The following is a 23,869-nucleotide window of genomic DNA, read 5'->3' as shown; positions in this document are numbered from 1 at the left end:
GGATCGATGGATGGATGAAGATGAAGACCAATTCTTACAAGTTCTATATGACAATGACAGATATGCATACAATACAGAAAGTGCTGCACACACGTATATATGATTTGCTCTAAATGATGTGCTTTATCCATGCCCCATGTACTCTTTTGTGTGCTGTTGTATCTCTCAAACACCCTTCACTAGTTAACTGTCAGTCCATCAGAATGCCTCAGCTCCCCAAACTTTCCCATCACAACAGCTAAGCAGGGGGGAAGCAGCAGTCAAAGAGTCAGGGGTTACTCCTTGATTCAGCCACTTGAAAGTGAGAAGGACAGGAACAAGATGAGAAGGGTAGGTCAAGAATTACGGAAAGTCTGGCATGTGCGCATCTACAGATGTGACTGTATCAGGGAAAACAACTTGTTTTGACATAAAAGGTTAATTTGCAGGAGACAAACAGAAATTAACACTGCATGTATCCACGTGAAAATATATTTGAATGATCATATTTTAGATAGATAACTTCCATATCTGCTTTTAAATACTCATTTATGCTTTTTAATAGAATATGTAAATTTTCCCGACTGCCTAGTTATTAATGGGATATAAAAACACTAAAAATGTTAATTTCAGCTATCTCAAAGCACCGAGTAAGAGAATGTGAACTAAATAGCTGGTGAGAAGCTAACAGACTGAAATGGCAAATGACACCCGGGAGGCTCTTAGCTGCCTGTAAGTCTGTAAAATGTTCATCACAAAACTCATACAAGATAACTAACACTAAATTTGTGTGTATTTTGATCTTGGTCTTAGAACAACAGACTTGTAGACAAAGCACAAGTTTCTCACTATTGTCTGTTTATAGTGTACCTTCAGGTGTTGGGATTTCCTCTGGAATGGCAACAGATATTTTTTCTTCTGTAATAAGTACTCTTTCTTCAAAAGTGGCTTTCTTCTGCACTTCAGGCACTTTGAAAGATAATAATATCAAATGTATGCTTTTCTAATTCCATTGTGAAAGCAATTTTGCAAAATGCTAAGTCTAAGTTTCCAAAGAATTGCTTAAGGGTACTGAGCACATAACACATAACAGAGATTCAATACTTAGAAATAATATTTTTAGAAGTACTGCACAACACATACAACATACAGGAATGATTCATTGCCACTAAATCAGCAGAATTCACAGTGGAAGCACAAACCAATGACTGATACAATACAGAACATAAACAGAAGCTGAGAAACAGCATATTCTTTCATTCTGCTGGAAAGCATACCTTTAGCTGGAGGTGCCTCAGGTTTTTTAGGAACAGCAGGAGATACTTTTTCTTTAGGGACAGGTTTCTTAGGAACTGCAGGCACTTTAAAAAAAGTATTTAGTTTTAGGACCTACAACGTGCAAAAGTGACAAAAGCACCACATAGCAGAAATGTATCATTCAAAAAGATTACACATGGACATATTCTGCTTACAAAATACAACAGCTGAGCAAGCTGAGACAAATGCAATGTTCTAAAGACTACAATAAATGATATTACACTGAACAATATTGTACCTTTTGCAGGTGGAGCTTCTTCTACTTTAGGAACATGCGGTATTTTTTCTTCTGGAGCTGGTTTCTTAGGTACTTCTGGCACTTCAAAGATACGAATTATAATGATATTAAGTAACTAAAATTACAGGTGTTTTAAGAATGCAACTATAGCACAGCTATCCACAAAACTGACACAAAAGTTACATAGCTAATGTAACTGAAGTACAACTAAAACCACATTCACTTGACAACCAAGCCCAAAATTGGACATAAAGAGGATGCTTAAGATAACAAGAAAAGAATTTTATTTATTCATGTTTACCTGTAGGTGGTGGAGCTTCCTCTCTTTTTGGAACAGCAATTTTTTTCTCTGGGGGAGCTCTCTTAGGCACCTCTGGCACTTAAAAAAGATAAAATGTAAGATAACTGAATTCTATTTTTCAAAGATTTATTGGAGTATTACAGAATTTCATTAATCCATTTATAAGAATATCAAGACACACCACATAACATATTAATACACTTAACATAGAAAAGTATAAGACAAGAGCAACACATCTTTGTAAAAAAAAGAAAAGAAAAAAAGAAATCAGACCAGTCTCTGTAAGCCTATCAAGTGCTTTAAGACTGATTTCTTAACTGAAGAAAGCACTGCTCAAGTATGTTACCTGGCAGTAAAAACTGTTATATATGCACAGAGAATGATACATAAAAAAATCAATGTCTAACACAAACATGTTTACGTACAGGCTGACGACAACAACAACAACAAAATTAAAAAGTTATTCAACAGGTAGGTGTACACTCTATCACTAAGAATACCTTTGGCACGTGGAGGTTCTTCTTTGGGAAGTACTTTTTCTTCAGGCACAGGCTTTTTAGGCACCTCAGGAACTTAAAAGGTATTAAAATTTGTTTAAGTAATCTTTCTAAGGCTTTTGAGTTTGTCTTAGGTTAGAACAGACATACAACATAACACACAAAGACTATATTTATCATATTCTTATACTGAGAAGTGAAAAGTAGTTAGAAAAACAGCACAATAGTACAGGACTGGTTAAAGCCCACATTCAAAAGATGCTGTACCTTTTGCTGGGGGAGCCACCTCCTTTTTAGCAACAGCAACTTTCTTTTCTGGAACAGGTTTCTTAGGGACTTCAGGCACTTTGGAAAACATGGTCAAAGTGAGAAAGCTTTAGTTTTTGGACTACTTATCCCGATTTCAGTAATCCAAGTTTGTTTTATAGAACATAGCATCTGGACAAGGAGGTGAGCAACTGCAACACAGTACAATGTACTTTTGGACATACAGCAGACTATATGGGAAAGACACTACGATAGAGTATAAAATTACAATGTTAACATTTCTGCATGATCTTTAATGGCACTCTATTGAAGTAAAAACACCCTATCCTTGTCTGCAAAGCCACACAACCTAAACACAAACAAGCACAAGATTGGTAGGAAAGTAAAGGGCCAAAGCTGAGATAAGTGCAAGCTGTAGGCTAAGTTATAGCACAAATGAAAAAGTGAAAGTGTGGAGATAATGGAGATAATGCAAAATCAAATTATGCATATGAAGATAATGGAAAACCAAAGCCACATAGAGAGTGAATTCATAAATATATTCAAGAAAACATGAAAAATAATATAATGAAAGACAATTTGGGTTTTCATTTTTGTTTTTTCACTAGGGCAGCAGAAATACCTTTAGCTGGTGGAGCTTCTTTTTTAGGGACAGGAACGGTTTTTCTTTCTTCTGGAACATGCCTCTTTGGTACCTCAGGCACTTTAAAGAGATAGGTGGTGATGACGTAAGAGACAGTAAAAATATCACAGTAGGCTACTTTCAACACCCTGGTTAAGCAAATATTATATGTCAAAAGATATGCTGTTTTATCAGACAGATACAATATGCTCATCTCAAAGAAAAGCTATTCAAAGAATTGTTTAAAGCAGTGATGACGAAGAATTAGATTTAGAAATGCAATAGGGCTTGAGCTTTTGAGAGTTGAGCCACAGAGAGATGGAAAGATCTCAGTTCTGATATTCTATCCTTTGGTAAAGACTGGTACAGGCAGATAACGTGAAAGTTCAGAAAAATGGAGCACAGGATGATACAAAGATTTTATTCACCTTCAACGTGAGGGATCTCCAGTTCTGTAGAAATTACTTCTTCTTCCTCTTCTTCCTCCTCTTCGACTTCCTTATGTTCTGCAATAGGAATTTGAAAGATATTAAATTTGGAGACAGGAAATATCAATGTCCGTAGTAAATCTGAAGAGCTTTTAAGAAGATATTATGTGTGTTCAGTACACAAAAGTCACTGAAACACATATGCTAATATGTAAAAAAAATTTCATCCAGAAAACCAACAGCATGTGCAAATCTCACAATGAGTTTTGATTAACTAGAGATTCAAATTGTTTAAAAAAATCTTAAACATTGGTTAGCCTTTCATTCTTAATCCATCTACCTTCAATTGGGTAAACAGCTTCAAAGAATCTTTCTTCAACTGTTTTCTCATGCTCTGTTGGCTCTTCAAAGAAAAGCATTTAAACAATGTTAAGATAAAGTAGTTTAAATGTTGACATCTATGAATCTAATGAAAACTGAGGCTACATAACACAATGAACAAAAAGAAGCAATACATGTTGAAAGACAAATATACGATGTGTCTAAATATGTAATTTGCCATACATAAAAATGGATTATAAGAAAATCTAGTAGGATTGAAATATTGTTTTGGTTTGGGTGCACAGATTTTTGATTTTGTACATACCTGTGACATATGAATATTCTTCTTCTCTGTGGACAGAAACCGACATCTTTTCTTCTGAAACAGTCCATGTTTCTACTGTCGGTACTTTAAAGATAGGATTTTGTTTTAGTATTTTATATTTTAGATCCACATTAGTGGTAGTCAGCATGTGAGTTTTTATCAAATCTGTATCTATATCGCACATTTATGTCTTAGACATATTTAGACAGTCAGTATTCATATAATAAAATACTGAACACAGAACAAGCATACAAGTATAATATTTAGTATCTCTTAAAGGCTAAAGACACAGACACCTTTAACCTGAAAATTTAAAATAAATGCATGCACAGGCTTTTGGAAACAGTTTATCAGAAGAATTCCAAAAGCGGTTCTTCAAAGAAATTTTGGGGCACCAGGCCATTATTACGTAAGCATAGGCCAGCAGGCAGAATAGATGAAGAAAAAGCTAAATTACACTGCAATATCCTGTATGCTGTTTAAACAAGAATCAAAAGGCTAGCCACAAACACGTTAAAGACAGACTTTATGAAAGATAAAAACATGGTACACATTCTATTTAAACATTGAGAGTAGTCACAGCATGACTACTACAATAGGTCCAGGTGCATACACACAGGCCCACATATTCACAAGAAGCACAAGAACACACAGGGTATTGGAAAAAATGTAAACTGCAATTGAAAGACACTGATCTGTACCTTCCTTTTTCATAACTTTTTCCTCAACGATCATTGGTGTAGGTTTTGGTGGTAGAACTTTCTTGGTAACTGTTGGCATTAAAATTTTGTTACTCAGTCATATATGTAGCGAAGAGATCAAAATAAGTCTACAACTATCTAGCAATGGTGTTGAAAAAACAACAAACCAGACAAACATAATCTAACTTAGTAGCTAAATGAGGCTCCTTGAAGCCATGCAAAGCAACAGAAGGAATGTGTTTGCTTCCTTTTATTGCTACCTTCTGTAGAGTCTGGGTAACTAAGGGCATTTAGTACACAGGTCACATGCCGACATATATCAAATTGCAGCCTGCAGACTCCTGCTGCAGAATGGGAAATGCCGTACGAGAAGAGGTGGTTAGCAAGACAATAAGGATGCATCTTTATTTCATAACTGAACAATTAACCAAGACATCCTGGTAGACAGGTCAGGATGTAAACCTGAGGAAGATGGGGATTTTACGTTTTCAGCTTAGAGTGAAACATACCATTTCACCCAGTGCAGTTTTATACTCACTTCCTTTCTTAAAGCATTGGTAGATAGCATCTGCATTTAATATTTTCCCCTAAAAAGCTTTTCATTTTTCTTTTATACATTTCAGCAGAAGCATTAATTAGACGTTTCAAAGACTGAAGAATTGATCAGACCCATGTTAAATGAAGACAAAGCACACGCAGACCAGCTAAGTAACAGTAGCCACTACTTCCACATAACGGTGACATTAAGGTAATTAAACAGCAGTTACCCTCAGCCCGTTTGACTTTTTCTTCTGCAACTTTCTGAGTGGTTATCTCCACTTTTTCATCAGCAGGTTTCTTGACAACTGTAAGTGATTCAGATATATTTACTGTTTAAATCATCTTGCAAATTATTTTCTGGACACAAACCAGGTAGAACTGGCTATTTTCTTTTTTAGGATGTTATAACCTTTGTGCATCCCATACACTGTTTAGCGCATTGTTCACTGGTGGTGAACAGTGGTGGTGAAGGCACCTGTGAGACAGGTGATCAGGCCCACCCTCCCCTGAGAGATATGCAATGATCTGAACGGAGGACACTTCTCAGAAGCGCAGCGTTCACTGGCTCAAAAGCACCACCCATGCCCAAGGCTCATATACAGGGAGCAGGAAAGATAACTGAGGCTCAGTCTGATTTTGCCAGCAATTCCTGGTTTGCTTCAACCGCCATTGCCACTATTCTCTCTCCGCTTGAAAAAATGAAGTGGGAGAAGAGGAGGGGTTGACATGAGCCTTGCTCATGGCACTGTCCAGCATAAAGAGAATTCTCTCCATTTCAGTGAAATGTGAATAACCACCACAGTTCAGCTTGAAGGAGATGCATGAGAGATCTTAATCTGCATGTTCCTCTTAGTTTTGCAGGAAAGTCATACCTTTATGAACTGTTACTTCTTTCTTTTCCTTCTTTTCAGCTATAATTGCTGGTTGTTTTCGCTCAGGCACGGGCTTCTTAGGAACTTCAACCACTTTAAAAATAACAACATTGCTTAATGATGAAAATGCATTGTCTAAAGGCCCCATATACACAAAAGTTAGTAGTTACAGCATTATAATTTTATGAAGTTGAAAAACACACACAGAGTTTTGGAGATCCAATTGTTGCAGTAAAATTTTCTGCTTATTTCCAAGTTTGATGGTTTTTCATCAGAGCCAAATTCTGGTCCTAGAGGTATACATGTTCCTACTACCCAAGAGAGATAAAGCATGCAAGGAATTGCAAAATACAGCTATTAACATCAAGGAATTAATGTGTGAAACTTTTAACCTAAATCAAATTTATCTAGGATACACGAGAATGACAGAAGAAATATCCAAACCAACCAAAATTGTCACACATCGTTACAAACTACTAACTCATAGTAGGTTTTAAAGATGTCCCAAACTGCAAAGTCCATTGGCAACCAAATTATGGTGTATCAATTTCTATCTGCATCTATACCTCACCACACTAGAGTCCTTGTCCTATCATCAAGTGCCACTTAAAATTTGGCAGCATGTTAAGGTTCAAGTTATTGTAACACAAAAAACCCAAAAAACCACAAACAAAAAAATGCTGTCTGGCTCAAAATTGTTGGGCCTTAATAATAAATATGAGAAAAGAGAAGAAATAAAATGGTATGATAATTAAAATACCTTCTTCATGAATGACTCGTTTTTCTTCATAAGTCACTTCTCTTTTCTCATAAGCTTCTTCCCATTCCTCTTCCCCTTCATCATAGCCCTCTTCCGTAACATAATAGTCATGGTCTTCTCCATAATCTTCTTCCCATTCTTCGTAAGTTTCTTTGGGCTTTTCATAGATTTCCTTCTTTTCTTCATGAACCTCTTCTCTCCTTGCTATGGATGTTATTTTGATCTCTTTGGGCTTCTCTGGAAGCACCTCAGGAACTTAAAATAAATAACAAATAGATTATTCATATCATAGCCTGGAATCGGCAAGGTGCATTGGATGTTCATAGTTAATGAAATGATTTTACTCTCATAGACAGTTTAAAGAAGTGCCTATTTTTTAAGCAGTCCTAATGAACTTGGATTTTAAATACGTATGTTTTTAACATAAAGATAAAAATCAAATAGATTTCACTGATTCAAGGTAATTTGAAAAAAATTGCCTGGCTTCCACAAGGTGATTTTACTGTTTTTAAAAAAGTTTATAAAAAAAAAAAAGTAAAAAAGTTACCTTTAGGTGGTGGGACTTCTTCAGGACCTTTTTTAACCACCTTTTTGGAAACTTTCTTTACTGGAACCTTTTTTTCTGCTTAAAAACAATATATTTTAAAATTTAAATTGAAAAAAAAATAATCAACCACCCAAAAGTCATAATGAAGCATGTACACACTGCCCAAATACTTTAAATGTTCTTACCTGGCTTTTTCTCCTCTGGTGGTGGAACAAGAGGCAGAAGAATAGGAATAGGGGCAGCTTGTAGGAAAAAAGAAATATTTGGAATAAAATGTGAGTACGATGTTTTCTTGTAAATTAAGAAAAATCCTAGTGCAGTTGGACAATAGAGGAATTGATTTTATTGCAGCTGCATAATAAAAGCAAACATGGTGCTCGTTCTGACAGCATAGTGTACCTGGAAGAATACATGTTGAGTGGGAATTCCCAGTCTACCTTTATTTGAACCCTGACCCTTCTCAGCTTTATTTTGCTTACAGCCATCACTCTCCTGTCTTTGCTGGTAGTAATTCATCTAAATATCAATATAAATATCTTTCCCCTGCTGCTGCCACTGCAAGCATTTACCAAATTGTCCTGGAAATGAAACCAAGAAGATTGAACTTCTAAGGTTCATAGTAAACTGTTGAATGTAACAGAAATGTACGTCATGTTTCTAGCCTGTAGTTCAATACCAGAGCCTGGGGAGAGACCATTTGCAATAAACCTGCAATCCATTGCATGGCTTTAAAAGAATATTTGTATTTTATTTTCCTTTTTTTTTTTTTTTCACAAAGGGTTGTAATTCAGACAGCTTGTTTGAAAGATACTTCTGTGGCAAAAAGAAGAAAAGGTGAAAATAAAGGACGATCAGAAGAAGAAAATTTAAATAAAAGGAAGATGGAATGAACAAGAGACTGATAGGAAAAGAAGATGGAAAGGAAAAACTCTTTTTAAGAGAAAAGGCTTCATTCCTACCACTACCCGTCTATAGTTTTCACCTTTCACCCAGCAAAACAAGCCTATGCAAGCCAAGCCTTGATCATAATTATGTTTGTGTAGAGAGAATTAACTAGATTTTATCACTGAGCTGTCTAAGATTTTCCTCTGAAGTTCCCACTGGCCTGCTGCTTCAGTGCAGATATAAAACAACACTACAGAAGAAGTATGGGTTTGTTACCCTACCTTCAGCTGGTTTTTGAGGTGGAACTGCAACCTTGGCATCAGGAACATCTAGAAAATCAAGATGTTTAATTGACTTAGAAATAGATCTGAATATGCTGTGCCCAAGAAGAGTAGTTCATGGTGCTTAATCTTTCTGTTGTAGTGTACAACGATTATAGCTTGCTCCTTAAGAATAAGCTAGCTGATCAACAGATAACTAATTGCATTAATCTTTCAGTCTGGCCAGACTCTACAGTGCTTCATTTTATTTTTAAATAATTCTTGCGTCATTTTGGAGTAGGCTCTTAAGAACATTCAGAGAAGAACAACATAATATATCATAAGGAGATGATTGCTGCCCATTTTGCCTCCTTGGTTATTTTTTTTCAGTTGTGCAGAGCACATTGAATCTATTCATTGGTACCTGTTCATTGTTGTATTCCTCAGTCATTCAAAGAAAAAGAAACTTTTGTGTTTCAGAGAATGTGGCTTCCCATATCGTACAAACTAGGACCCCAGACACATTAATATCACTGATTTTGGAGTTATCACAGTGTTCATTGCCACTATGTACGAGCATAAATAGTTCCTCATATCTATGGATAGAATAGTTTTTCAGGGTGTAGGTCTGACTTACTATAACAAGGAAAAAAGAATTTGAAAATAAAAAATAAAGCAGAGCAATGCACCATCTTGTGCCAGTCTTGCTCCTGATCTTTACCTGGTGGCTTCAACTCCAGTTTAATTTCTGCAAAAGAATATTAGATTTCTTTTAGGACTATTTATTTTTCCAGAATCGTGTTTTAAACTCACAAATTTGCAGATGGCTATGATCACAAATTTGTTTCGCGGATTTGCTAACCTTTGGTTACCAGATAGAGCTCTGCAGTGCTTCTTGCTTCTCCTCTTGGCTCAAGGCGAGCAATTACAGAGTATACACCTGCAATAGCCAAGAATGTTGATATTTATGTGCCTTTATCATTAAAAAAACAGACAACAAAATCAGATAAAAGAATGGCATCAGCACAAATATTCCATGCATTTTTACCTTCATCTTCTGCAGTAACATTGTGAATAGTCATATAATGACAGCGACCTTCACTTCTGAAGCTGTACTTGGGACTCTCTGTCAGTTCAGTGGGGCCTTTGTACCATGTCACAACTGCATCATCAAAAGACACCTCGCACTCAAAGGTTGCAGACTGGTGTTCACTCACTACAATGTTCTGTATGCTCTTTGTGAACTGAATTGGTTCCGCTGTTTTTAGAAACAAAAAATATACCAATTGTTATTTAGCTTATCTAATTCCTTCTCATTGTTTTCGTAATAATAGCTACATTATAATAAGAGATAATAACAAAGGATCTTGAAAAAGTAGAGTAAGAGAAAGGGATTCCATCTTCTTTGAAGTTTTTTATGTAAGAATGAAGATTAGAAGACATAAGAATACAACTATAATAAGATTGCTGTGCAGATAAATTATACAAGAGAAGCCATTAAGGAAATTAAAGAATAATTAAGAAAAAGAGGAAATCCAAGGAAAATATAAGAGTATCGGAGGAAAAGAAAATAAAAACAAGTATGACTTGGATTGTTTGAGGGCCAGGGGACATTAGTAATGGTGATTTAGTTAAAAATACAAACTTACACAAGTATGTCACATACAGTTCAAAGAGAAAGGAGAGCAAAATTTCTTGTTTAGTCCATTTCCAAGTTTGTGAGTATCTCTTTAAGAATTCCTTTTATTTTCATTTTTTCTGTTAATGGAACATCCAGAAACTGTTTACCACTACTGTAATAAAGAGATTCTATATGTGTTTACAAACCTTCAATGGCCAGATCTGCAGTTGTTTCTAGATTGTCAAGCTTGCAGGTATATTGCCCCTGGTCTTCTGTTCTAACATCCTTGATGATGAGTTTGTGTACTTTGTCAGAGACTTGTGTTGAATATCTCCCTCCTATCTTAATGGGTCTCCCATTTCTATACCACTGAGACTTGGCATTTGGGATAGAGAACTGACAAGACAGCGTGCACGTGTTTCCTTCCTTGAAAGCAGTGTCATGAAGATGCCGTTCAACTGCAGGTTCTATTAGCATGTTAAAACATACATTTTAGCAGACATCAGACAGTGGAATAATTAAAGTGTAAATTAATTCAAATATATAGTTCAAAAGTGCACTTACCGATCACAGTTAGCCTGGCACTGGCAATGTGTGGTCCACACACTATTCTGAAATTTCCCTGATCTTCAAGTTGGCAGTTCCTGATTCTCAGTATGTGGCGATCACCTTCAATTCTAATTTCATATTTGTCATTGGAGTCCAATTTCTGGGTTCCCTTGTACCATGAAAGTTTAATTTCTGGATAGTTAATTTTAATCTCACATTCAAAGACGGCATCCTCATCTGTTAAAACTGTCTGATTTTCAATGTCTTTGATCAGAGTAATAGGCTGTAAAATATTAGTTTAATTAGTTTCAAGTTCCCTGTTACGTGTTTGAATATTTCACAAATCAGTCTGAAAATATGTTACCTCTGTCTGTGTGAGTCGTTGCTGAATAAAAGCTACAAGTTCATCAAACTCCTGATCTTCTGTTCGAGCTTTTTCTGTAAGCTCGATTTCCTGTAAAAAGGCAGAATATACTCAAAGACTAAAGGATACTAAATGTCAAGGTGTCATGTTTATCCAACATAGAATTAGCTCCTACATCAAATATTCCCATCTTAAAAACTGTAGCCAAATTGTGAAGACAGAAAATACTTGGCCAGAAGGCCCATTCATTCTTCTTGGGCTTAAGCATGCAAGAAATTGAGAACTGTCAGTGCAAGATCTCAAGAGAAACCAGAAATTCCTGAACACACAGCAATATCAGAGCGCGGACACCAAGTCTGTTCAAAGGAGCTGTGTTACTCCTAACAAAGCCAATGTTGCAGTCACGCTGTGTCTTACCAATCTATGGCTTTCTTCTGCTTGGGTTTGCTTTAGTAACTCAAAGGCTTGCAGGAGGCCACGGAAGTCTGTAATTCCATACATGCGAGCATATTTCTCATATTCTTTGGGATCTACATTTTTGAGAAGTTCCAAGATATCGATAGTTTGCTCTTCCTCTTCTTCCTTCCGTTTTGTTGGAGTGCTATTCAAATCAATGACATCAGTTAAATATACAATGCTTCATTCCTAGAAAGTTGTTCACTGGAAAAATGAATTAGCCTAGAGCTGCCCTCTGCAATAGAATCCTTTAGTTTACTCTATTCAAGTGCTTCTATTTTTAGCACAATTCATATTTAATGAATATTAAAAAATTATATCTTGATCTGAGACAGATAATAAAAAATGTTTCTTCTGTGTTGATGGCAAATTAATCTATAAAACCTTTCCATATACCTTTTCAGTTTTGCCCTGAGATCCCCTTCAACAACTTCTTTCTTTCTTTCTTCAACTTCTAGGTTTACACTCCTCTCAATTTCACCATGTTGGTTAAAAGCTACACATTTGTACATGCCAGAATCCGTTTTTATTGCGTCCTTTATTTCTAGTTTGGCTTCATCTCCTCTCTGCTGGATTATAATGCGACCTCCCTGGTTGAGTTGCCTCCATTTTCCCTTCATCCATTTAACATTTGGAATTGGGTCTCCTCCAACTTTTGCAATAAATCTTGCAACAGTCTCTGCAGAAAGATGCAAATGAGGAAGCTAAGCCTTTCCAGCTTTCTATGACAGCAGGACATAATCTCAAATAAAAGGTATAGGCAAATAGAAGACAATGTACTGTTTTGAAAAAAGTTCTTACTTTCCATGACTTTGATACTCTGAGGCTCTGACACAAAATAAAGTTTTCCTTCCACTTCTGCTTTCTTAGCTGCTGGTGCAGCTGCTGGTTTTTCTAAAAAATAGAGTCAAACAATTAAAATAGATGGTTTCATGTAATAGTTTATGTTCATGCGTGATGGTGCTTCCAAAGGAATTGTAAGAAAGGAATTAATTACAGAGATGGAGCAAAATATTGTGCAAGAGATAAAAATGCAGAATACTTTCATATTGTTTTAATTAACTTGTATTTTACTTCCCAGATTAAACTGAACACTGTGGGTCATATTGTGCTGTTCTTAACTTCAGTCAGGTCATTTATATTCTGCATGGATGGAAATTCATTGATGGATATGCAAATGAGAAGCCTAATTTTCTAAAATGGATCAGTTTTTAGTGAGGTATTCTCTTTTCTATCTATTTCTGGAAATTTCACCCACAGAGTTACTTGCATTTTTTTATCTGTGATCTGTTAAATTCTTTCTTTTTTTCTTTTGCATAGTTCTTAGCCTTGTGGCTACCCATGTAGTGAAAAAGGTACTGTTTCTACATATTACTGAACTCTTATGTCTTTTATGCTACGGTAAAACAAGACTTGCATGGAAGGACACATGCTTAGGCAATATTTACTTTCAGTTAAAAGGACAAAATGTCTTGGAGTTGTAACAGTTCTGAAGCAATTAGCCTCTTAGGCCACATGCTCAATCAAATTCCTTTTGTATTTTCCTTTAATAAACACCACTGTTCCCCTTATCCTTTCCATAAAATATGCATGTCCAAGTTTGATGTTTAGATTTAGAAACTAAATTCTTAATATTTTGGTAAGAATATACTATTGATTTGACACTGATCTCCCACTGTTTATGTCACTATTTACATATCAATTATTGTTAATAGACTGTCTTCCCAGATTGTACAGTTTTACAAAGAGCTAAAAGATACTAATTGTTTGCTATTAGATTATTAATATCTTTTTTCCGCAGAAAACAAAGCAGGATGGATTTTTTGCTTTAAATTTCCACCATATGCCTTGATTTTCTCCATGTTACTCTACCTTTAACTGTCACTTTAGATTTGCAAGTGTCAGTGCCAGCTGCATTTGAAGCTTTGCATACATATTCTCCTGAATCGGATTTAGTAACAGCAGCAAGTTCCAGAAGTGCTACTCCATTAGCAAAGCTGAAGTTGCATCTGTCTGAAGCTCTTATTTCTCTCCCTGCCTTCAGCCACTGAATCCGGATTGGCTGTGATCCTTGGACGTGGCAGGCGAGCTGTAGGGTATCACCTTCCACTGCTGCTGCTGGCTGAAGAGGCTGGTCAAAAACTGGAGGCTGTTTAGGTTCTGGAATATGAAAATGCTTGAGTAAATACTCAAGGAAGGAAAGTGTGGTTGAGAACGTAAGAGAAAGAGAGATACGTGTGATTCTTAAGAAGACAACAGCAAGGAATGAAGGAGGATAAACAGAAGTCTGAGAATGTCAATCAGTTTTAGAAAATGGAATAAATAAATATCAAGAGAGTATGTTTTCTGTGCAAACATGCACGAAATATCTTTTCTCCACGCAACAAGGACATTCACACGCAAAAAACAGTATAAGAACTACAGCACTGCCATTAGGCTGCAAAGCTATATAAGCACCTTTAAAGAAAAAAATATGCAGTCTCCTGCAAGAGTATTATGATGAAGTGCCATGCTGCCACAACACACTGTCAGGGTTGCCCAAGCTTAGATCTAATTGCACAGAAAAACTGTTAATCCATGAAAAGAGAATGATTAAAAATTCAACAGAAATGTCACGTAAAGATTACAATGTTCACTTTAGATCAGTCATAGCAAATAGCGAAAAAGAAAACTATTGAAAAATATTGTTTTATTTTAGTCACAAAATTAAAAGAATTCCTTGTCGCTTAACTCAGTTTTATCTTGTCCATATCAGGACAAATTACTGCTGTTAAGGTAAGTAAAACCGTGTCATGAGGTAGAAGCTGAATGAAGCTATAACATGCAACAAAGAAAAGTAAGAAGCAAAGAAAAATAAGACTTCAACTAACCTCTGATAACAACAGAAGATGTACATAACACACTTCCTGCTTCATTGGATACTTTACAGGTATATAAACCAGCATCTGATTGCTCTGTGCTCTTTATATGTAGAAGTAAGGTATTGTTTTTGAAAGATATTTCACAATGAGGGCTTGAATGAACTTCCTGATTGTTCTTATACCAAGCAACAGTCAAAGGCTGAGAGCCGGAAACACGGCCCTCAAGTTTAAGTTCATTCCCTTCTGTTTCTTCTACTGCTTCAGACAGCTTCTTAGTAAAAGTAGGTGGAGTTTTTCGTTCTGTAAAAAAAAGAACATATTATTCAAATTCCATAAAACAACCCTGAAATGAAAAGTTCTAAAGCAAATGTTTCAAGAAAAACTTGAACATTGGGGAACTGATAATTGCTCTCATTTAAGTAGGATTTTTTTAAAGTGAAAGCATGCCAGGATTAAACAGCATGTATCTTGTTCATACAGTCACTATCATAGTTGATTTTCCTATTTGAAAAAAAAAAAAATTCTCTTATATTGATTTAAGTCAAATGTCATTTAAAAAAACCCCAAGATTTTTGTTGAGTTCTCAATAAAGAAATAGGCCAAAGACTATAAAGAAACTAGGCCAAAGAAAATATTCTTTCATTTCTCCTCTCATTGTTAGTGACCCGTCCTAATGCCCTAAAGAGATTCATGGGTGTCTCCAGATAGGTACTTTCAAGCTACATCTGAAAAGTTTTTCTAAAACTTACCTTGCAGCAATAAGGCTACCTTCCTTTATTATTAAAAGAACAAAAATATGCACACAATGTATAATCTATTCAGTACCTTTAACAGTCAGTTGAGCTGTGCAAGAGTCCTTTCCAACTTCATTGCTAGCATAGCACGTATACTTCCCAGAGTCTCCCCTGTCAACTCTCAAGATAGTCAAGTGGGCTGTGTTGTCTACATAACTGATCTGGTAGTTTCTTCCTGTTCTAATCTCTTGGTTATCTTTAGCCCAAGTGACTCTAATAGGCTGTGTTCCAGTAACGTGACACTCAAAGTCCGCGCTTTCTCCAATAATACCATCCACAGGTGCAACTGGGATGTCAAAGAATGGAGGAGTCTTCCCTTCTGAAGAGTGAAACAAATAAAAAAGCGTCACTTTAAAATCTTGATTTGCTTTAAACCTTGGTGAAATAAATACTATTTGTACAGTATTAAATCCATATATAAAGCAGAAGTGAGTTTTAAGATATTTCCATTAAATATTTCACAGCCCACCGACCTGTAAGGACAAGCCTGCCACTAGACGAAGCAGTCCCAATCGCATTGGTAGCTGTGCAGGTATATTGCCCAATAAGGCTCCTATCTGTCTTCAGAATGCGGAGAGTTGCTACATTATCTACGAAGGATGTGTGAACATTGTAGTCCTCTTTCACACGTGCACCGTCTTTAAACCAAGATACTTCAATAGGTTCTGAACCAGCAATGCCACAATCAAATGTAACTGGTAAGCCAGTAGTTTCATGAACATCTCTTAATTTTCGTGTAAAAGAAGGAGGAAGTTTACGGTCTGTAAGAGAACAGGTATTGTACAGTGAGGGCTTTCAGAAGTTATGCACCTATTGCTGTACTCACCAATAATCACTGCCTAATACACTGAAGAGTATGCTGGATTTTTGCTCATAACTTCGGATTAAAAATAGTTATTCAGCATATCATTTATTTGGAACCAGTTGTGAAAAGAGCACTGTGCATATAGTTGCAAGAAAATATATAACCATTTTGCCCTCAGTTACACCCAGTGAGCCTATTTAACCCTCCACTGATAATGGTGGAAACAGTCAAAGCAATATCCTCAATGGGGAAGGAAGATGCAGAAGCTTGTATCAGTATGAGACATATTTTGAGCAGCTTTACTGGTAGGCCTTTGCTAATAGAAGACAGTGCCACGTGGTATCTTACACTTCAAGAAACAATAAAGTGTTTAAAAAAGAAAAGGCAATCTTTGTTTTTCAAAATAGCAAAGCATACTTAAGAAAAATAGGCCATTTTTGTGTTTTTTAGAATTAAATATTCACCTTGAACTGTCAGCAAAGACGATGAAGTAGCCTCCCCGACAGTGTTTTCTACTTTGCAGATGTACTCCCCACTGTCCCTACTGTCTACCTGGCTGAAAACCAGAGTGGCAACTTGGTTCTTAAAGTGCATTTTCATAGTAGCAGTTCCTCTCAGCTTTGTATCGCCTTTGTACCATGACACAATCATTTCTGGTGTTCCAGCAACCTGGCACTGTAAGGATGCAGAATCCCCAACAGTCACCTGCACTGGCTCCAAGGGTGTGATGAAGTAAGGTGGTTCTGAAGAACAAACACACACCATTAGCATAAAAAGCTATTGCACAATGACCGTTAGTAGTTCAAATAACACTTGATGAAGTGATGGTGGCTTGACGCACCTAGTATTGTGATTGCACCGTGGCAATTATCTTGTCCAGAGTCGTTTTCAATATGACAAGAATATTGCCCCTGATCTTCTAGTTTGCTACCAGGGATTTCCAGTATGGCAGATGTTTCTGTAGTGGTGATGCTGCACTTTTCAGAGTGCATTATTTTTACTCCATTTTTCTTCCATGTCACTGAAATTGGTGGAGTACCCGTATATGTGCATTCCAAGATTAAATTTTTCCCTTTCTCTACACTTAAATCGTTCACCTTCTTCACGAATTTGGCTGGTTCTATAATGAACAATGGGGAGAAAACCAATTAAATAAAGCCAAGAGATCATTCTTAGAAGAATAAGAATAAGAAATAGTAGTCTGGACAAACCTTTGACAAAAAGATGTGTTGTGCAAGAAATTTTCCCTGCCTCATTAGAGACCTGGCAGGTATAGTCTCCGCTCTGAAGTGGATTTACATCAAACAGCTCCAGTTCTGCAATTGAATCTTGCAAGGTGATATTGCATCTGGGTCCTGGTACTAGCTCAACACTACCTCTAAACCATTTAACTTCCAATGGAGAGGAGCCTTTTATGATACTGGTAAAGGTTATGTTTGCTCCAGATAAAACATTCAGTGGTTCAGGTTTCTTCACAAAAGATGGTGGTTCTAGGCACGCAAATAAAAGAGAGAAGTATGTTTGAATTTATGATGAAGAGCATAGAAATTAGAAATATGTAACAAATCAAAGAATGAAGTCTCTTTGAAAATAGATTTGTGCCCTCTGACTCTGGCTTCGTATTGATACTGACCTCTAACACTCAAAAATGCGCTGCATTCATCAGACCCAGCTACGTTAGTAGCTGTGCACAAATAAGTTCCCATATCAGATTCCTGAAGTCCATTCACTTTCAGAGAACAGGTATTGTCTGTAAGCGTGGCCTGATACTTGTCTCCACTGGCAATCTCCTGTCCGTCATGAAACCAGGAAACCAGAATAGGTGGAGACCCATAAACTTTGCACTCTAGTACAGCAGAAGAACCCAGCTGACCGTATGTTTCTTTCAGTTTTCTTGTGAAAGAAGGAGGTATAATACGATCTGCATTTGTTTAAAAAAAAAAATAAAAAAATTACCATACAGGAGCTTAAAATGTGAAAAGTTCCTCATGCATAGTAAATCAGTTAGATTTGTTTTGGTATGCCTGCTTTAACACTCTGCTCCTACACACCTAAGTCATTGATGGTTAAAGATACGCTGGAGCTTTCGTTCACACTTTTGGAGGGACAGCTTTTGTTTTTTCAGTTCTTTTTCATAAACAAAAATATTGCACCAGCTGTCCAAGAAGACATGTAGATTAAAGCTGAAGAAATCAAGCCCCTGCAACAACTCCTGCCCCTCAGAGGTCAGGCAGGCATCTATTCTTGATGCCTGTCAAAGTGGCACACCAAGCGCTCCTAAGATTATACAAGCAATGGGTCTCTGAGGCTGCCACTCATGAGAAACAGTTTGCTATCTGAAGGCTTTGTAAAGGAACAATGGGATCAGTTGTGACTCAAAAAAGGGTAGTCAACTAACCTGAAACGTGCACTGAAGCTGTGCAACTGCTTTTACCAACACTGTTTTTCACCTCAAAAGTATATTCTCCACTGTCTTCTAGTCCTGCATTGAGGATCTTAAGCCCAGATACTTTGTTGAAGAAACTGATTTTATATTTATGGTCAGTGGACAGTTCATTCCCATCCTTAAACCACCTAGCAGTAAGCTCTGGCGTGCCGTCTACTGTGCATTCCAGAGTACAAGAGTCTCCAGCTGTAACTTTGACTGGGCCTGGCTTCTCTACAATGACTGCAGGTTCTGCAATGAGATGCAAATCACAGAATTTTTAAAAACAACAATGCAATGGTAATTTTAAAGCATCTTAAAACACGTGTGTTTTATCTCATGCTACCAACCTAGCACTGTCAGCGTGGCAAAGCATTCCTGAACTCCAGCATCATTTTTTATCTGACAAACGTATTTCCCAGCATTGGCTGGTTCTGCATTTCCAATCCGCATAGTTGCAATGTTTTCTGAATAGGAGATCCAAAGATTGTCACTTTCTCTAATGATTTCCCCTTTGTCTTTTAACCATAGAACGGAAATGGGCTGTGATCCTTCTACCGCAGCCTGCAGTTCAATCGACTCCCCAACTACGACAGTGAGATCACTCAGCTTCTTCACAAAGGTTGGTGGTGCTATTTAAGAGAAGATATTTAACAGTAAAAAACATTCCAGGAGCGGAAAAGTAGGAGGAGAATGACAGGAACAATGAAATGCCAAGAAGGTGCCAATCTTTATACAAACCTCTTAGTGTTACAAAGCCGATGCAGGAGTCACTTCCCACATCATTTACAGCTTTACAGTGATATTCACCAACATCTGCAGTATCCACACTGAGAATGTGAATACTAGCCAGGTAGTTCTCGGACATGACTTTATACTTCTTGCTGCTCCGAATTTCTCGTTTGTCTTTATACCATGAAATTTGGAATGGAGGGGTGCCCTGAAGCTCACATTCCAGGTGAATATCAGACCCTTTCAAGATCTGGACTGGATGGGGCTTCTTGGTAAAAATGGGGGGTGCTGAAAAAAAAAAAAAGGGGTTAAAGTTTGTGTTATTTGAGCAAAGAAGATTAAAGAGGACAAACTATTCAAGCAGCCCTTCTAATGCTGAACAGCAAAGACAAACCATAAATAAGAAAGATTTCCCACAACATAACAAACAGGCAAAAGATTTGCCATCTATTCAGACAACTTTTTGCCTCTCTGACTAAAGAGAGTGGGATTTAACATCTTTTCCACAAATGAGGACTCACACAGATAGAAAGGCAAGGAAAGAATCAGGATTCTGACCTTTTACTTTCAGTGAGGTAGTGGTGCTTGCACTACCCGCCGGATTCTGAGCTTCGCAAGTGTAGTCTCCGCTGTCTTCAACACTGAGGTTGTGCATTTCGATGACTGCCACCGAATCCACAAAGGACATTCTGTATTTTTCACTGGGATGGATCTGGGTTTCACCTTTGTACCAGGTGACTCTGATTTCTGGAGATCCACCTATTTTGCATTCATACTTAGTGGAATCATGCTGTTTCACAAGTCTTGAGGAGTCTAGTTTCTTAATAAACCTTGGTGGTTCTGGAAAGCCGAAAAGGGGAGATGATGCTTTAAACTGGGCTGATTCTTTCAATAAGCAGGGAAATACATAACAGAGAACATAAACTTTAGGGACTTATGCAAACATTCTAATTTTGCAATCACTATGAATTATTTTTTAGATATTTTCAAGTTGGTCCAAGATCTATACTAGGAAAGAAACAAATTCTCTATCTGTGTTTTGGTTAGTTTCTCCTTACTTTATTGTCCCACTCTACTTCTCCTTTTATGTATTCAGTACAGATCAGCTGACGTGGTTTTAAGCAGTATCCTCTTGCAGTGCATGAGCAATAAAAATGCCTGACGGAATTGCAAAAATCCAAACTGTTTAACCAAGACATATTATTAAGAGCATTTATGCTGAGCATTTTAGCAACTGCTTTATATATTACTATGTCAATAATTGATATAGTTAAAAAATGTATCTGCATTATAACCTTCACACATTTATTGCAAAGCCAAGCATAAAGGTGCATATAAGGAATAAAAGTCGAGGAGCTTAGGCAGTAAACAAAAGAGGTTCAAAATTTGCTGAGAAGAATTGTGAGATGGCTGCTATCACAGAAATTGCTGTTAAAGGTCCTGTGACTGAAAATTAAACCGGATGGTTACATTTTGTTATATAAGTAGAGAAAGGAGTGGAGGTTTGACACTTTTCATAAAAAGTACCACATGGATGATTCAGAATCACAAGACTGAATGCTCTTAGATCAAAGATATAACTGGTGAAACAAGAGGTGGTAATGTGGGCACAATAAACAAATCTCTGCAAAACAGGATGAAGTGCCTCTTTCTGCATCTGTCTGTAAAGTGTAGGAAGAATATCTATTTTATTGTGGGTTATTTCAATCTGTGGGACATTTGCAGAACATCCTATGTTGTTAGTAACAAAACTTCCTTAGAGTTTCTAAAAATAGAAATGATGACTTGTTAACACAAGGACACTTGGAAACTTAGTAATTTACTATCAGATTTCACTTTGACAAAGAGTTGATTATCTATCTGCATACTAACAGTTGTTGAGTCCTCACACCCTAATGCCATTCCTTTCCAAAAATTAAGATATACAAGTTAGTAAGGTATATACTTAGAATGTAAAGCAGTTTCTAGAGCCTAAAGCAATAGTTAAAACTACAGATTGTAAATATTAGATGTTAAAGTGGGAAAGTTAATAAAAAACTGGGAAATTTTCAATGTCAGTTGAACAAAAGATCTTAATTCTACAAAGTAAAGGCAGTGTGTCATAGAAGTGAGACAGCATCTGCTCAAATTAAACACATGCAAATCAATGCACACAAATATCTTGCCCTTCCAAGTTCTATAGAAACTAGCTGACAATGAACATCATTAATTTTACAGGCTTGGGAAATTGTACGATTTCTAAAGGATTGAAATGAGTGTCAGTGTAAGTTTAGGATCAAAAAAGAAAATAATAATCCCAGAAAAAAAAATAATTTCAGCATTTTATGAATAAAGAGCTGAAGAGCAAGACAATAAATAAGGTCAGTCAGGATCATTTTATGAATGGTAACTCCAGTCAAATAAACCTATTAGTGTTATCACTAATAACAAACAGAACTGTGATCCTGGTGGAAACAAGCTTTAAATCTTTTAAAGAGGTTAGATTTCTTGCTATAATCTTTCAATGCTTTTGTTAAGTCAAGCTACATAATAACAGCATCCCTATTTGCCACTGAATTCACAGGTAATTCACTCTGCCACACTCTTCCCACCCCCACCAAGAAAAATCCGTACTGATAGAATATACTCTACATATACATACATTTGACAAGAAATTATTACAAAATCTTGCTGGTGGTAGTTCAGCTCCTTGTGTTATTTGTCTTAGAAAGTAAAAGTCATAGTGTTTACTCTTCAAATGTATTTGGTTGTTTTCTCCCAATTCACACAGAGGGTCAAAAAAGGAAACTCTAAACCAAACAGGGACATTTGAACGCATGCATAATTTAAGTAGTGTATTTTACATTTGTTCTTTTATAAAATCAGTAAGAATGAGACATCCGGAACAGCTATAAATAAATGCAATGTTACCACCTACATTGAGGAAATTACACTGATATACAAGTGTCACTTGTACCAAGACAGTTTGATCCAGTCATAAATTTAGGTCATTGAAATGTGTAAGATCCACACTCTATGTGGAGAAGTAGAGTGTTGGCAGAATGGCTATTTGTCACCAAGTCTGCCCTCAGATCCTCCAGTTTTGCTGTCTAGAACAGCAGTTTTCAATGCTTTCAGTCTGTGAAAGAATAAAACTAATTGCACACCCAGTAAAATTACATTTAAGTCTCATAAGTGAACTGAGTTTCTCCCAGTAACCTTTCTCTCCCCTGGACAACTTAGTGAACGTCGGTGCTGGAGAAAGACCTTAAGGAAGACAGATTTTGCTGGCCATTCATAGAGAGTCATAAAGAGTGCATAAAGAATCAGAGTTAACATTTCAATGGAAGAATCCCTTTGATAAGACAAATCACATACTGTACCAGACCAGAAGAAAGATGAGTAAGTATTTAAGTATTACAATAATATTTAAATGAAATAAGACATCTCAGCGTAGCCTCTTGTAAAGGTTGTTAGTTTCACACACGTCTGCATTCATGGCTTTGTTTTCCAGGTGTCTGCCTTGCAACGAAAAGCCTCGTGAACACTAAAGCTCATAGCAATACCTTGTACAGCCAGCTGAGCTGCGCACGCATCCTTTCCAACACTGTTGCTGGCAGTACATGTGTAGAGTCCAGCATCCCCTTTACCGACTTTTAGGACCGTCAAGCTAGCTGTGTTTTCCACCAGCGTCATCTTGTAGTTGCCACCTGGGCGGATCTCTCTGTTGTCTCTGGTCCAAGTAATCCTCATGGGAGCAGAGCCAGTCAAGTGGCACTTAAAGGTTGCACTTTCCCCTAATGCCACATCAATAGATACCGGCTTGATGTCAAAGAAGGGGGCTTGTAGATGTTCTGCAAAGAGGAATGCATGGCAGAGTTCACCACCAAGCCCTCCACAACACACAATTCAACATGCTCCCTGTCCACCATACAATGGGCAGAGTGGGAAAAAAGGTGAAGAAATAAAAGAGCAAAGACATACAAAAGATCTTTGTTTAAGTGTGAGCTACAAACCTGTGAGGAGAAGTTTGGCGCTGGAAGATGCAGTCCCCAGAGCGTTTTGGGCTGAGCAAGTATATTGGCCACAGTAAGCCATACTAGTTTCCAAGATCTGGAGAGTCGCAACATTGTTTAAGAAGGCTGATTGCACATTATCACTGTCACTTAAGAGAACCCCATCCTTGTACCAAGACACCTGGATAGGCTCTGAGCCATTTATGCGGCAATCAAATGTCACTGGAGCACCAACCACCTCCTGAATATCTTTCAGTTTTCTCGCGAATGTAGGGGGAAGCTGACGTTCTGCAAAACAATAATAATCACCACTATAAGTATCAAGCCACACTGCCAATCTAGAATTAACTAAATCTGAAATTAATAAGAACCCGTTTCAGTAGCAACAAAGAGTTCCTACAAACTAC

The 23,869-nt window shown here is 36.9% G+C and overlaps 1 protein-coding gene across 1 annotated transcript in view; it reads right to left on the bottom strand.

Moving 5' to 3' along the window:
* Positions 1 to 23,869, bottom strand: part of TTN (titin) — a 244,263-nt gene that overhangs the window by 146,051 nt on the left and 74,343 nt on the right. Inside the window, exons 84-122 of the mRNA XM_074593977.1 lie at positions 23,463 to 23,750; positions 23,013 to 23,300; positions 20,026 to 20,307; positions 19,477 to 19,755; positions 19,086 to 19,367; positions 18,709 to 18,987; positions 17,944 to 18,231; positions 17,522 to 17,800; positions 17,152 to 17,430; positions 16,775 to 17,053; positions 15,979 to 16,266; positions 15,537 to 15,824; positions 14,721 to 15,011; positions 13,723 to 14,010; positions 12,652 to 12,744; positions 12,247 to 12,529; positions 11,812 to 11,995; positions 11,395 to 11,484; positions 11,046 to 11,313; positions 10,688 to 10,948; positions 9,909 to 10,118; positions 9,723 to 9,800; positions 9,582 to 9,608; positions 8,882 to 8,929; positions 7,901 to 7,957; positions 7,716 to 7,793; positions 7,169 to 7,423; positions 6,409 to 6,501; positions 5,764 to 5,841; positions 4,997 to 5,065; positions 4,296 to 4,379; positions 3,990 to 4,052; positions 3,650 to 3,727; positions 3,222 to 3,302; positions 2,600 to 2,677; positions 1,836 to 1,913; positions 1,535 to 1,615; positions 1,257 to 1,340; positions 850 to 948 (exon numbers count right to left, since the gene is read on the bottom strand). Coding sequence (XP_074450078.1) covers positions 850 to 948; positions 1,257 to 1,340; positions 1,535 to 1,615; positions 1,836 to 1,913; positions 2,600 to 2,677; positions 3,222 to 3,302; positions 3,650 to 3,727; positions 3,990 to 4,052; positions 4,296 to 4,379; positions 4,997 to 5,065; positions 5,764 to 5,841; positions 6,409 to 6,501; positions 7,169 to 7,423; positions 7,716 to 7,793; positions 7,901 to 7,957; positions 8,882 to 8,929; positions 9,582 to 9,608; positions 9,723 to 9,800; positions 9,909 to 10,118; positions 10,688 to 10,948; positions 11,046 to 11,313; positions 11,395 to 11,484; positions 11,812 to 11,995; positions 12,247 to 12,529; positions 12,652 to 12,744; positions 13,723 to 14,010; positions 14,721 to 15,011; positions 15,537 to 15,824; positions 15,979 to 16,266; positions 16,775 to 17,053; positions 17,152 to 17,430; positions 17,522 to 17,800; positions 17,944 to 18,231; positions 18,709 to 18,987; positions 19,086 to 19,367; positions 19,477 to 19,755; positions 20,026 to 20,307; positions 23,013 to 23,300; positions 23,463 to 23,750 — 6,876 coding nt within the window. The remainder of the gene's footprint in view (positions 1 to 849; positions 949 to 1,256; positions 1,341 to 1,534; positions 1,616 to 1,835; positions 1,914 to 2,599; positions 2,678 to 3,221; positions 3,303 to 3,649; positions 3,728 to 3,989; positions 4,053 to 4,295; positions 4,380 to 4,996; positions 5,066 to 5,763; positions 5,842 to 6,408; positions 6,502 to 7,168; positions 7,424 to 7,715; positions 7,794 to 7,900; positions 7,958 to 8,881; positions 8,930 to 9,581; positions 9,609 to 9,722; positions 9,801 to 9,908; positions 10,119 to 10,687; positions 10,949 to 11,045; positions 11,314 to 11,394; positions 11,485 to 11,811; positions 11,996 to 12,246; positions 12,530 to 12,651; positions 12,745 to 13,722; positions 14,011 to 14,720; positions 15,012 to 15,536; positions 15,825 to 15,978; positions 16,267 to 16,774; positions 17,054 to 17,151; positions 17,431 to 17,521; positions 17,801 to 17,943; positions 18,232 to 18,708; positions 18,988 to 19,085; positions 19,368 to 19,476; positions 19,756 to 20,025; positions 20,308 to 23,012; positions 23,301 to 23,462; positions 23,751 to 23,869) is intronic.

The sequence above is a fragment of the Larus michahellis genome, chromosome 7, assembly GCF_964199755.1.
Source record: "Larus michahellis chromosome 7, bLarMic1.1, whole genome shotgun sequence".
NCBI classification, from domain to species: domain Eukaryota; kingdom Metazoa; phylum Chordata; class Aves; order Charadriiformes; family Laridae; genus Larus; species Larus michahellis.
The sequence above is the reverse complement of the archived record's forward strand: the minus strand, read 5'-3'. Positions and strand labels throughout refer to the sequence as shown.